Raw genomic sequence first — 14,090 nt, 5'->3', positions numbered from 1 at the left:
TATTAGTGTATATATGCGTGTACATGTACACAGGCCACTGCGCGTCGCCAGTCTGGCGCAACACGTCACTAGCATGTCGGTGACGCGAACCCTTTAAGTTATGCCCCTACCAAAGATCTCTCAACGTGGCTAAAGAATTATTCACTTCAAAAATTTTACACTCGGTACACACCACCGAGTGTAAAATTTTTGAAGTGAAAACTTCTTCAGCCGCGTTCAGCGATTTTTGGTAGAGGCAAAATTATGGGTTCGCGTCACCGACATGCTAGTGATAATTGATATAATACCAAAATCATTATCTTACGTACATTAGACGTAGAAATGATGTCGTTTTACACATTTAAAAACAAATTTTAAAGTTTTCACTTCTGTTGGCAATCCCCATGACTGCCTTTTCGTTTTTTTTTAATATGTGAAACATTGCTAAGAATGGTTGAAATAAACAGGGGTGGATTTTAAAGAAATTCTAATTCCATTACCATGTAAACATTAAAATGATATCTACAACCTACTAGTGAAATAACTTTTATACGAACAACCAATACTTCCGTAATTTGTACATTATGGAATCGAATCAGTTCTTAAAGTTTCTAAATATTGTTTTAGGTAAATTGTTTGTAACCAACCATTAGTACCAGAGGTTGAAATACAACCAAAATAACTTATTTAGTAGGTTTGCCATATGTTATTTCTTGTTATATGCGTATCTATGCCCTCAATTGTTAAGAAAATATTCATCTATATGAAAACTAATAATAATTTAAATACAGAGAACCGCATTTTTAAAATAACTTTTTAGATAAATTGGTATTAGAAATTTAACTTTTGAAAAAAATATTTTCTTATTTTATTTGTGATATACGTACATGATATCTTTCATAAACTACCAAAAGTTAGCGTGTGTAAATGAAAAACCAAACTGCAGTATACGTGTGCTAATAACATCTTGTAAGTGTTAAGAAGACTGCAAGTCGTCGCTCTACCACTCTGGTTCTGGGGTAGAGCGCCTGCCTTGTGACTTGTAGGACCCGGGTTCGCGCCCCGGCTCCTCCAAGGCGGATTGCCCAGACGAAATGGTGGCATTTTCTCTGGTAGGAATACAATCCCTTGTAACAAGTCAGGCTACCAAAGAAACGGTGGGTGGAACAGAAAAAAACCTACCAGGTGGCTTCCAAATGGGGAGCCCGTTTCTTTTCTTGGGCTCCCCATGCGGTGGCCATTCCGGGGGTTTCTCCGGGGGAACGGAGTTTTGCAAAAATATTTTTTTCGTTATTGTTTAGGATTCATGTTAGAAATAAAGTAAAATGTTTCGTAAAAAATTTTCTGTTAGGTATATGTTTCGTTATTGTTATTGTACCTGAAAAAAAATCATGGATTCAAAGCTAATAAAAAACTTTAAAAAAGTAAAGACTTTTGTTTTTCAGATTCAGTAAAGGATTTTGTATTTTTACCAAAAAACTCTTTATAGCAAAAAAAAAAATTCATTTTGGCGCAGCCTACAAGATAGGTATATTTCGAAGTACCTTTTATTCGGGAAATGTTTTGGACACTATAAACTCCTGGAATATTTTAAGAACTTATTTTCTCATATATATATATATATGAGAAAATAAGTTCTTAAAATATTCCATATATATATATTTGGTATTACTCCTAGAGTATTTGTATAATTTTTTTTAATTTTGTCTACTGACGAACTTGACCGTTACTATATTTTATGTATCCGTTATATATATATATATATATATATATATATATATATATATACCAAAAACCTTTGTCCAAATATGTTTTTGATTCGCCCAACCATAAATCCAATGGGTGGATAAAACAAGTTTCAGAGGTAAAAAACTTATTCCGTGGTAGGCACTCTATCAAATCCGGTGAAATTATTTGTAAATGGTACCATTGTCTAAAACAATTTTTTTTAAAACGTTAAAACTATTAAAACCATTATTATTTAATATTGAACTTTCGCCATAAATTATTCTCTATAACATCAACAATTATATTAAAAATACCCTTAGGTTTAAATTTTGTGTAAATCTCATAAAATTTATCTTTTTAACTTTTGTTTAAACCAAGGGAAGCTATATACAAATCATTATTGTAAAATTCCTAAATTTTATTTAAAATCTATGGCTCGATGCTTTGGTTAAAACATTATAAATAATTTCGCTGCATGGAATATGAGAAAAATATTTTTTTTTATATTGGAGAAAATAAGTTCTTAAAATATTCCAGGAGTTAATAGTGTCCAAAACATTTCCCGAATAAATGGTACTTCGAAATATACCTATCTTGTAGGCTGTGCCAAAAGGATTTTTTTGATAAATATATAATTACGCACGATCTAAATATATATATATATGTATATATATATCTAAACTTTTGAGTTGACGATGGTTTTAGAGTCTATGGAAAATAGACGAAAAACTATATAAAAATTTTCCGGTAGTCGCACCATGGTAACGTATTAGTCTTCCTTCGAAATCTACCTAAAAACAGACTTGTAAAATCATATTATAAATACATATAACGACAGTAATTTACTTGGTTGCAGTATTTTTGAACAAATCTTGATCGAGTTCGTTAATAGGTATAATCCAACCACAAGGAGAGAAATGGGGAATGTTTTTGAAACAGAATAATTTTTACAACTCGCATGATTACCTTATAAGGCATAATATGAAATCCGATCTAAACTATTCAGTGCTGGATGCACTGAGTTGAAAATAGTCGAAACATTTATGCTGGATCCATCATTTTGGAATATTGTCGATCATATTGGATGTTATGTTATTAAATTGTTCCAGAATAAATAGGTACTTCGAAATCTACCTACGCCTGAAAGGGATTTTCAAAAATAACAGTCGCATTCTCTTTCAAATGACGTTTTCAAGCACCATTTCCGCAATGTGTTTTGGCGTGTACAATATAGCTTTGGCGAGGTTAAGAAGTTACTTCACCTGCATCACAGCATGATTTGTCAAATGTTTACATAGGTACCGCACGCAAATTAAAAGTATCTAGATGCATCACACACAAGCTTGTGCATTAAAGTCAAAAAAGTTAAAAATAAAAGGAGCGGTGGTGTGGCCAGACTGTGGGAAGGGGAGTGGAGGTACTTATGCTATTATGGAACATAGCCCAATAGGTAGAGACAGTAAAAATTCGCGGATTCATTTCGTGACGAGCTAAAATTCAAAAATGCATACCTTTTTGCTGTTTCTGCTACTGGTTTAATTTTATTCCTTGAGAACTCTGGACCAGTTGGAAAACATCAATCAAAGAAGTGTCGAATCACGAGTTACCCCAGTTGAGACGCCTCACAAGTCAGCAGCCAATGAACAAGCGAAGTCTGCCCAGACGTGCAGATGATAGTGGAGTCCATCCTGGAGGTCATTGAACCCGCGAATTTTTCCAGACTCTTACCGATAGGTAGATTATAAATAAAAAAAATTGGTTGTCTGTAAAGTTGGTTTACAGACGATAGTTTAACGTGACGTCATAACAAAACATTGATGAAATGATTGCATACTTTTATGAATAAAATTGAATCATTTTTGTTTTAATAATAAAAGAATAAATACTTAAATTATACTAGTAATCAGATTTTTAAAATGCAAGAATAATTAACCTTTATTGCCGAAATTGTTGTTGTAATAAGCAATGACAACCACATTAACTTTTCACTTCACTTTATAAACAGTCGACGAAACAGTTCACGTGTAGAATGACTTGTAATTAATTTTAAAAACTGGCGTTTAGCTATAAAGTTTAAATATAATTATGAACAAGTTTTCATATAAATAAACTGTAATCAAATATCTATCATCAATGATATGAATCACCATAATTTTTTAGTCAATTGTAACAATTGTAAGCGTGGAATGAGCGTAACGGGACACAGCGTAACGGAACAATGAGCGTAACGGGACAATGTGTGCAACGGGACACTTTTTCGTGCGTGCAGCCGGCGTTCATCGATTTATTAGAAGTTGTCACGTCAAAAACGACTCGTTGAGGACGTGAATGTTGCGCAGAAGCTGTCGCCCCCGGGTGGCGGCCACGCTGCGCGCATGCGCGGTGAGCCTTCATCACCGGCGCCCAGGTAATTACAACCCCGCGGCTCGGCGGCACTTCAAAGGGGCGCTACTGGGGTTAGCGCCGCGCCCCGCAGGTGCGGGGGTTCATTCAACTGTCCCTCGCACCCCGACCCCCGAGCACCACCCACCCTCTGGATACACTGTTCTTCCCTGTGCTTCCACATACTGTTCCTAGGGGCGTGCAGATTTCGAGAATAGATGAAAGTTAAAAAAAAAAAAAAAAACGAGGGTTGGTCTTTAAAGTAGGTTAACGGACGATAATTTTACGTGACAACGTCATTAGAAAACATTGATGAAAAAAATTGCATACTTTTTTTAATTTTCAAATATTATTTCCAGTTTTTTGCAAATTTTTATTTAAATAATTTGTTTGAATATAATCACGAACAATAAGTTAAAAAGCCCCGCCTTAACCCGCTTGATATTATAGAAGTTTTTCTCGCACAGTGGTTGCAGGTAATCGGATTGGTGGTCAGATAATACGTAAACTTGTCCAGACCCTGTCTGTTCGTGATGGCTAGAGTCTGGAAACATTATCAGTTTCAATGGCATGCATAGTCCTCATATATTCGGAACGATGCCATATGTTCATTGACTCCTGAGGAAACCGAAGAACGGAAAAAGAAAGATGAGTACACAAATGCCAACCTAGCCTAAATGTTCGCCTGGAGTGTAAAGGCCCGTCTGCAATTACAAGCTCCTAAACTGTCTCCGACGGGCACTGAACATTATTGGCCTGCGTGACCTTCTGACGTCATGGATGGCATGGGCGATGGACAAAAAGTTCTCGTTGACCTTTTTGTCCTTATGTGTGTCCTCTGCCAGTATAGAAGAAGAGCACTCGTGATAATTAACCGTTTCAAAAAGACAATACAGTAAACAACGGACGATGTGGTAGGAACAGAAATACAGAAACATTGATCAGAGCTGTCCGTTTGCGACCGGCGCTTTTCAAAGGCCGAACACAAAGATTTATTTTTGGTAGGTAGTGTGATTAACATTCATTTATTAACATTTACCTTTGCCTTACCGAATAATTAAATACTATTGAACTCTTACAACTTTCACAAATTAAATTAATATTCAAAACTAAGCTGCATACTCATTTACAATGCATAAAAACAATCGAAAAAACAACTATTTAGTCACTCTTTATTTACTACTTTAGAAGTTAGTGGATTCGGACATTGCAATTGTGAACAGGACAGTTTTCCGTGCCACAATGTGAAGTTGAGGCCGGGCCCCATCAGAGATGGTCCTGCTGCTCCATGCCTAACTGGTCAAAACCCTGAGCTTATACACCCATTTTCTCTCCCCCCCCCCCTTTTTCACTCCTATTACCCCTCCAATTCTCTTGTTTAATTCAAACAATAGAGATGATTCTAGAATGTTCTAGAAGGATCTTCACACCAGTTCACATTATTGATATATTAACCGATTTCCGGGATTTATTTTTCTTCTTGCTAAATCCGGAGTTGGTAACACTGAATTCGATGTTGTGTTGGAATGAAGTCTCCACTTTTGTCAATGGTTTTTGTGTGAAAGTGCACTGTCTTTGCCGCACACAGCCATAGCCTATCTATGAGTAGGGACTGCAGGATGAACTCCATAGTTCTACGTACACTCGGTCAAATGCCACCCACTCATTGGCTGCTGTCTTGTGAGACGTCCCAACGTAGCAGCCTGTGATTCGATGAAGCTTTGGTTGGGTGTTTCTCATTGGCCCAGAGTCATCCAGGTGAGTTGTGAGCCAATGGCAGAGGCAGCACTGAGGTATGAATATTTTTATTTTAGCCTATCGCGAAATTAATTCGCGAATTTTTCCGGTCTCCATCTATGAGTCGTGATGTCAGTTTATTCCCACCCGCTAACATGAAAGGTAAGCTTCTTCATGTCCTTAAATGTTTTGCGTGTAGAATCTTAAATTAACGTCTCGTGACCATACACGGTCTCAAAGTCCTTCACATGGGGATGAGGACCCGGACAGCCCACAGGTCAGGACTGCCGGGCATCGGGCCTCGCCACTGCGGACAGGACAGTGATGGGGATGAGGACTCGGGCTGTCGGTCGGGGTGGACACAGCGGCAGCCATCCTCACCGCGGGCCGGGCGGGACAATGGCAGGCCTGTGTGTCGGGATCGTGACCAGGCCAGGGCGGGGGGAGTGGGTGAGGAGGGGAGACCGCCCCTGGGTTCGAGGATCGCGCTGGATTGTCGCCACGTGGGCCCACCAGCTCTGCGGGTCCGGGCCAACAACCACACACCCGCAAAATTTCGCGTCAGGCTAAAATTCAAACTCTTATGTTCGCTCAACGAACGTTTTTTTTTTCCACTTGCTGATTTCTTAGTGAGAACCTTTTTTTTTCCCTCGTAAATCGGCACTTCTTATGTAACGAAAAAAATTTTTTTGAGGTTTCATGGTAAGTTAAGCTCAAGTAAGGTATGAACTTTGTAATACCGTTCATTATATATTGCAATATTACTTAGCATAGGCCTATCTCTTCTTCGATATTTTATACGAAATAGCTAAGCGTTTAGTTATTGCATCTTCGAACGGTCGTTCAACTCTTACTATATTGTTCAGGTATTTGCAGAGTATTGAATTCACGCTGTTTTTTTTCTTTCTCCAAAGTATAGTTTTTGAAAGATTCCATGATTGCCTTTATCTTTAAAACTGCAGCTCGATTGTCTACCAAAAAAAAAGAAGAATGTTTGCAAAAATAACTTATCCGGAATTACAGCGAAAAATCTTTTCAATTTCCGGAATATGTGTGCAGCAGCAAGGTTTCCGAAGTTTCGTCGTGTGAGATGGGCTGCTAAACAGATGTCATGATGGATTGTTCGTGATGTTTGGATCCCGGATCACTAGTAAAAATCGCCCTCCAACTGCAGGCAACTGCATGGGAACACGCGTGTCTCTATTCTCCCAAGGTTCGTAGATAATAGTTCCGGAGAGAACTAGACGCAGGACGAACTAGTTTCCCCTCCTCCCTTCCCGGTCCAGCGGCCACTGGCGAAGGTGGGAGACCCGCGTCTTTTGTCCGGGGGGCGCTGGGACCTGGACAATCCCCTCCCCCCTCTATGAGCAGCCGGGGGCAACGGTCGCCGACACTTCCCTTGTGTCCAGCAGGCGAGGCCGACAGCCCGACGCGCACCCAGCCAGTGCTTATGAATGCACCAGGATAATTCGCGGTTTATTTCCCGCCACAGAGTAAAACGCTATCAGCTAAGGACCGGAAAAATTCGCGGATTCAATGACCTCTAGGATAGCCTCCATTATCCTCTGCACTTCTCAAGTAAACACGCGTGTTCATTGGGTACTAAACTGTGAGGCGTCTCCACTGGATAAGTTTGTGATTCGACGCTTGTTTGGTCGATGGTCTCTCATTGGCCCAGAGAGCTCCAGTTAAACTGCGAGCCAATTACAGAACCAGCAGAATTGTACACATGTTTGAATTTCAGCCTATTACGGAATCCGCAAATTTTTCCGGTCTCTTAATACGCCATTAACGAGCCAACAAACTGAACTATGTGAAGCCCAGTCGATACTCCCACCGGAAACATTCGTGGGTTCACCGGCTACTGACTTGTGAAGCGTCTCGACTTGGTTACTTGTGAGTCGATACGTCTTTGATTGAGGGCCTCTAATTGGCTCAGAGTCCTCCAGGTTAACAGTGAACCAATGGCAGAAGAAACGTAAACGTTGGATTTAAGCGTATAACGAAATTAATCCGAGGAAAAAATTTGCAATATCTGCATAGAATAGCCCTGTCCTTTCAACGATAATTCGCATAGTGTTTTTTAAAAGCTATTAGAATGGACCAGAATAATTCGCGGTTTATTTCCGCCACAGAGTAAAACGCTATCTCACGTTCCCACGCACTGCTCTTGAGAATAACCCCGGGGTAATGCGCCATTAACGAGCCAACTAACTGAACTACGTGAAGCCCAGTCGAGACTCTCGCCGAGTGAGCAGCCAATGAGCAGACGGCATCGGCCCGGGCGGTAATCGGATTGGTGGTCAGCTAATACGTGTAAACTTGTCCAGACCCTGTCTGTTCGTGATGGCTAAGAGTCTGGAAACATCCTCGGGTTCAATGACACCGCAGAGAGCCTTGGAGTGGACACGAGTGCATCCAACCCTCCTCCATCTCGGAGGTCCTGTCCGCTGGTTCGAACCACGGACCACGCCAAGCTTGCTGATCGAAGAGCGTCGTACGAGCGACAAGTAGAGACCGGAAAAATTCGCGGATTCATTTCGCGATAGGCTGAAATTCAAACATGTTTACAATTCTGCTGGTTCTGCTATTGGCTCGCGGTTTAACTGGAGCTCTCTGGGCCAATGAGAGACTATCGACCAAAGAAGCGTCGAATCACAAGCTACCCAGTGGAGACGCCTCACAATTTAGTACCCAATGAACACGCGTGTTTACTTGAGATGTGCAGAGGATAATGGAGGCTATCCTAGAGGTCATTGAATCCGCGAATTTTTCCGGTCCCTAGCGACAAGTAATAACACGCCGACTACAGTCCATGACGACTAGCTTCTGTCCTACCGAACATTTGAAAAACTTCAGCCAGTTTTGTTGTCACACATTCTTGTTGTACGTAAATGACTGGGCCCGAAAAAACCGGGACGGCATTTGAATTGTAATAAGTTAATTACAGTTACTACCAAGTTGCAAAATATACCGGTCAGTAGGTACTTTGAAGTTGAAATTATATCTTAAAGTAAAACCGCTGACTCCTGGATTTTGTGCCTGGCTCCTAAACTTCCAGAGATTTTGTACAGGCATGTTATGTTCCATAATAGGAATTTAATTTATCGCGAAAATAATCTGAAACTCACTGTTACTTCTTCTTACTCTTTTGTTTGCAAGAAATTTTGTTACCTGACGTGGTTATGTTTTGGGTTGATCACGGGTGTTTTGTGTACTATACGAAAATATTCGTTGAAAATGTAAACAACTTGTATTGAAGCCTAACAAATAGATTTCCTTTCTTGTTCAGCCATTATTTTATAGCGTGTCTTCTATATCTTCATTTCTAATAATATAGCCTTCTTTGTTAAATTTTTATTCATTTCTAATATAGCCTTCTTTGTTAAATTGCCTTATACTTTTGTGTATTCTCTCTCTCAAGATTTATATTCTTTTGAAGTAGCTTGGCTTCTGGGTTGTAGCCGCGACCTTGGTGAAAAATTCACCGAAGTTTCGGTCTACATTGCAGTCGCCATCATCAGGAAGCAGTTACCTACCAGTAGGTACGTCCTTGGCGAATAATTCACCGACGTTTCGGTCGACATTGCAGTCGCCATCATCAGGAAGCAGTTACCTACTAGTAGGTACGTCCTTGGTGAATGATTCACCGACGTTTCGGTCGACACTGCAGTCGCCATCATCAGGAAGCAGTTGCCTACTATTCATGCAAGGACGCGGCTACAACCCAGAAGCCAAGCTACTTCAGACAATGGCCGCGAGAGCCTGCGAACATTATCATCTTCTTTTATTCAGTCCGCTCATTCTTCTCTGTTCATCCCCACTCGGGCGGATGTGACCCTTCTCTCGCGTCGGCGCCGCGAAGACGAGCACCTCGTGAGACTCGGCCGACGGGAAGACTTCTTTTCACAGACGAGAGAGCCTAACGCTCGATCGTGCATCTTCGGGTTTTTTTTTTGTTCATTGTAACTCATGATAACTATTGGTCAATTAGTAGGGACCGGAAAAATTAGCGGATTCAATGACCTCTAGGATAGCCTCCATTATCCTCTACACTCCTCAAGTAAACACGCGTGTTCGTTGGTTACTAAATTGTGAGGCGCCTCCACTGGGTAGCTTGTGATTCGACGCTTCTTTGGTCGATGGTATCTAATTGGCCCAGAGAGCTCCAGTTAAACTGCCAGCCAATAGCAGAACCAGCAGAATTGTACACATGTTTGAATTTCAGCCTATCACGAAATGAATCCGCGAATTTTTCCGGTATCTATCAATTAGGTTAGGTTAACTACATTATAAATACTTTAAAACATTATGGACTGTTGATTTGGTTATGGATAGCTACATTAAAGATACTGTGAAATCATGTAAACGGTTTCCCCCAAATAAATACACCTGTTGTGGTACGGAGGGAAAAAAAAGCGAGCATGAACTTCGGGGAACTTCGGGTGTGGCTCTCTCGTCTGTGAAATGAAGGCTTCCCTCGGCCGACGGTCGGCAGCAGACAAGAGCGCGTGAGGCGTCCAGAACACTCCGCCAGCGCCGGGCGGCGACTAGGGGAAGCTAGTTCGGGCGCCATGTTTGAGGAGGCGCCATCGAGGACTAGTACACGATCGGCTGTGCAAAGGCTGCAAGCTGAGACTCTGCAGGATTAAGATGAGTGATGCTTGTGACTGACACGTAAGATGTTGGCTTATCGCTTGTTTGTAATTCCTAACCATATAGAAATAATGGCTATGGCCTATAAATTGTTAATGGCTGTAAAGTTTTGAATGTGGCAAAGATAAATCTAGTTATAAAACAATTTTTGTTTTTGCATACAAACGAACATTGAAAGATTATCAGATTGCAGTAGCTATTTTTATTGCCACTGAATCCACATTTTGGATGATGCGAAACAATGTTTATTTTATTTATTGTTGTTATGTAACCAATATGGAGGCCACAACAAAACAATTTCATATAATAGTTGAGTTAGTGCTGACAACAGCCTAAGAGTCTGAACTGGAATGACATACTACAACACTTTTGCAAAGCAAGAGCATTTGACAATCTTTTCCTGCAAAACATACGACTAATCTGCTTAGCACTCCCCAAAATTATCTCCCTGCACCGAAATTACATCGAGTACTATCGGCCTACGTGCAAATATGAAATACACATAATTTTACAATTGTACATTCCTACAGTCCACGCCTGGAAACCGTACTTAGCGTAATTAAACTAATGGTTTTTGGCATATTCATTTGTATTACGTATAAACAATAATAACTAGTGGCAGTTACACTGCGAAACAGTGCACACACTCAGAGAGATATCGTTTGTTGGAGGTTACATCAGTGACTGTCCTTACTGTTTGCACGTCATTCGGTTGCACTTTTGTAGCATTTTTTTTTTTAATTTGCTCAAAGCCATCCAGGTGTGTTACGTTAACTGTGCTCCAATCGCAAAAAAAAAAAAAAAATCATCAGACTTTTGATAATTTTTTTTTTGGCGCTTGTTATAAATTAATATTATTTATATATTAAGCTGACTTGCCTCGCAGTTTCGTGATTTTTTGTAATAATAATATTTTTATTTATAACATTACTATTTATTACAAACAGTAAACTGTGAAGCAAAGGGTGGAACTGTGTGCAGCCATGCTGGCGACGGGACTGCAGCACGCGCCCTACATTCCCGGTCGGGGACTGGGCAGACACAAGTAACAAGGGTCTGTCTGCCCTTGCGCCGCCCTTCGAGCCTTCACGTGTGGTGGGGGGAAGTACCATTGCAGAGGGGGGGAGAAGGGGAACTGGGTCAGACATGCCCCCCCCTCCCCACCCCCCGGCACTGCGCCCAGCCCTAACTCCAGGTACTCCAGACTGCGTGACCCATTTCCCTCCCTCCCCCCACCCGGCGGCTAGGGCTTGTAGTGGAGGGGGAAGGGGCCTGGTTATCGACAGCCACGCCCACATACCCCCTCCCCGCCCGCCCTTCAAAAGGAGTCGCTGCAACCCGCAGGGCCGCTCCTGCAGGCAGCGCGGTAGGGCGCACCCTTAATGCCGTCTGAGCAGGGCTGTCTGAGTAGGGATGTACCAGCAGGGCGCTCTATAGAAGTGGCCACACTACTTGAAAACATGGCGCCCCGCTCACGGCTGAGTAGCTCGTAACAATTTGCATTCGTGTCTGAGGCCCTGAAACCAATATTGTTTCACTTGTAGTCACAAAATACTTATGTTATATATTTGTATATATATACTTTAATGATCCAATTGTACAAAATCGAAGCGATTACTAATTACTCGTGTCAGAAGGGGGTCCAGAAGCTCATCAACAAAAAAAAAAACGCTGGTTTGTGTTCAGAAACTACATTTAAAATTTCCCCCAGAAAACACGATGAGAACAATAAGGCTTCAGCTGCAATCTGAAGCAATATAAATGATTAAGCCAGGGCTTAGGGGCTCAGAGGGCGTGCGAGGGACGACGCGACGAACAGGAGCACTGGCGGAAGACAAGTGAGGAGAGCATGAAGTGGCAGCAACCCGAACAAAACCACTGTCTCATAGAAACGTCCGCTAAGTTTCCCACTTGGCGGAGAATTCCGGATTTGAACACGGGTATCGAACCAAGAAGGTCTTAGAGGAAGGCGAGTTATCTGGCCACTTTTATTTATTTTTTTCAGGTAAAGGTTCGGCTCATTGGTAATCTTAATGACGAACGAGAAAAAACACCCCTTCTTAATTTACTTCTCACTGACATGCATTTGTTTTAGTAGACATTTACAGAGAATTGAAATTATTAATCTGAAAATAAAATTTCAAATCGTTCCTTACTCAACACTTCATCCCAGAAGATATATACTGTACCTTGGAATAGTCGGGGTATGGTTATAAACAGGATGAACCATCACTACTCCTCTCTCCTGCGAGAGAGTACAGAGGCAGAGCGCAGACCAACACGCATCACGCCCACAAACACGTGACACGAGACCGACCAGGCTCAGGAACACGTGCCGAAGGGGCCGGCACCACCCCTCCCCGGAGCTCGGGCTGGAGCCGTGCTCCGTGCTCCGTGCTCCGGGAGGAGTGGTGCCCTCTCCTGGCGCGGGGTCGTGGCCGCGCGCCGCCGTCGGGCGGGCCTGACCTGTCCCAAGGTGCGCCGGGTTGCCCCGGTCACCATCGGCTCTGCTCTCCATTCCTATCCCCGCCACAAGCTGCCAGGCCACACCCTGATAGTCCACAAGCTGCCAGGTCACAAGCTGCCAGGTCACACCCTGATAGTCCACACCCTGCCAGTCGACACCCTGCCAGGCCAGAAGCTGCCAGGTCACACCCTGCCAGTCCACACCCTGCCAGTACACACCCTGCCAGTACACACCCTGCCAGTACACACCCTGCCAGTCCACACCCTGCCAGTCCACACCCTGCCAGGCTACAAGCTGCCTGTCCACACCCTGCCAGTCCACACCCTGCCAGGCCACACCCTGCCAGGCTACAAGCTGCTAGGCCACACCCTGCCAGTCCACACCCTGCCAGGCTACAAGCTGCCAGTCCACACCCTGCCAGTCCACACCCTGCCAGGCTACAAGCTGCCAGTCCACACCCTGCCAGTCCACACCCTGCCAGGCCACAAGCTGCCAGTCCACACCCTGCCAGGCCACAAGCTGCCTGTCCACACCCTGCCAGTCCACACCCTGCCAGGCCACACCCTGCCAGGCTACAAGCTGCTAGGCCACACCCTGCCAGTCCACACCCTGCCAGGCTACAAGCTGCCAGTCCACACCCTGCCAGGCTACAAGCTGCCTGTCCACACCCTGCCAGGCTACAAGCTGCCTGTCCACACCCTGCCAGGCCACAAGCTGCCAGTCCACACCCTGCCAGGCCACAAGCTGCCAGTCCACAAGCTGCCAGGTCACATCCTGCCAGTCCACAAGCTGCTAGGCCACAAACTGCCAGTCCACAAGCTGCCAGTCGCTTATGCACCTCGCGAAATTCAGAACCCTAACGTGGAGTGACGCAGCACACGTCACCGTGATCTACGAGCACTGTCACAAAGGTACAGCAACGCTCAAGAAAATGTCCGCATGACCAGCTTCGGCCCAGACAAGCTACTAAATTAGGCAAAGCTCTCACGACACGAAAGATACATCGGACACATAATCGCGCACCACTAAACTAAATGGACTTTCAAGCAGAACATGAGAACCCGTCAACCCGCGATAAACCACGTTGGCTGTGCGAGCCCAAGTCCGGCGTGGCTTTGAGAGAGCCTGCAACGGGCTGAGT

The 14,090-nt window shown here is 43.2% G+C and overlaps 1 protein-coding gene across 1 annotated transcript; it reads left to right on the top strand.

Moving 5' to 3' along the window:
* Positions 1-6,080: 6,080 nt before the first annotated feature.
* LOC134543228 (uncharacterized) lies at positions 6,081-13,819 on the top strand. Its single transcript, XM_063388130.1, has 3 exons — positions 6,081-6,171; positions 11,464-11,527; positions 12,889-13,819. Exons 1-3 carry the CDS (start codon positions 6,081-6,083, stop codon positions 13,817-13,819), a joined length of 1,086 nt encoding a protein of 361 aa, XP_063244200.1.
* Positions 13,820-14,090: the final 271 nt, after the last annotated feature.

This window comes from Bacillus rossius, assembly GCF_032445375.1.
Source record: "Bacillus rossius redtenbacheri isolate Brsri chromosome 9 unlocalized genomic scaffold, Brsri_v3 Brsri_v3_scf9_2, whole genome shotgun sequence".
Lineage (NCBI taxonomy): Eukaryota > Metazoa > Arthropoda > Insecta > Phasmatodea > Bacillidae > Bacillus > Bacillus rossius.
This window is presented reverse-complemented; position numbering and strand designations above follow the sequence as displayed.

Excerpts from the sequence above, each read along its gene's own strand:
- LOC134543228 (XM_063388130.1), top strand. The coding sequence starts at position 6,081 with ATGAGGACCCGGACAGCCCACAGGTCAGGACTGCCGGGCATCGGGCCT. Across the intron at positions 6,172-11,463 it reads TGGGGATGAGGACTCGGGCT|CCATGCTGGCGACGGGACTG; the intron begins GTCGGTCGGGGT and ends AACTGTGTGCAG. Across the intron at positions 11,528-12,888 it reads CGGGGACTGGGCAGACACAA|GAGTGGTGCCCTCTCCTGGC; the intron begins GTAACAAGGGTC and ends GTGCTCCGGGAG.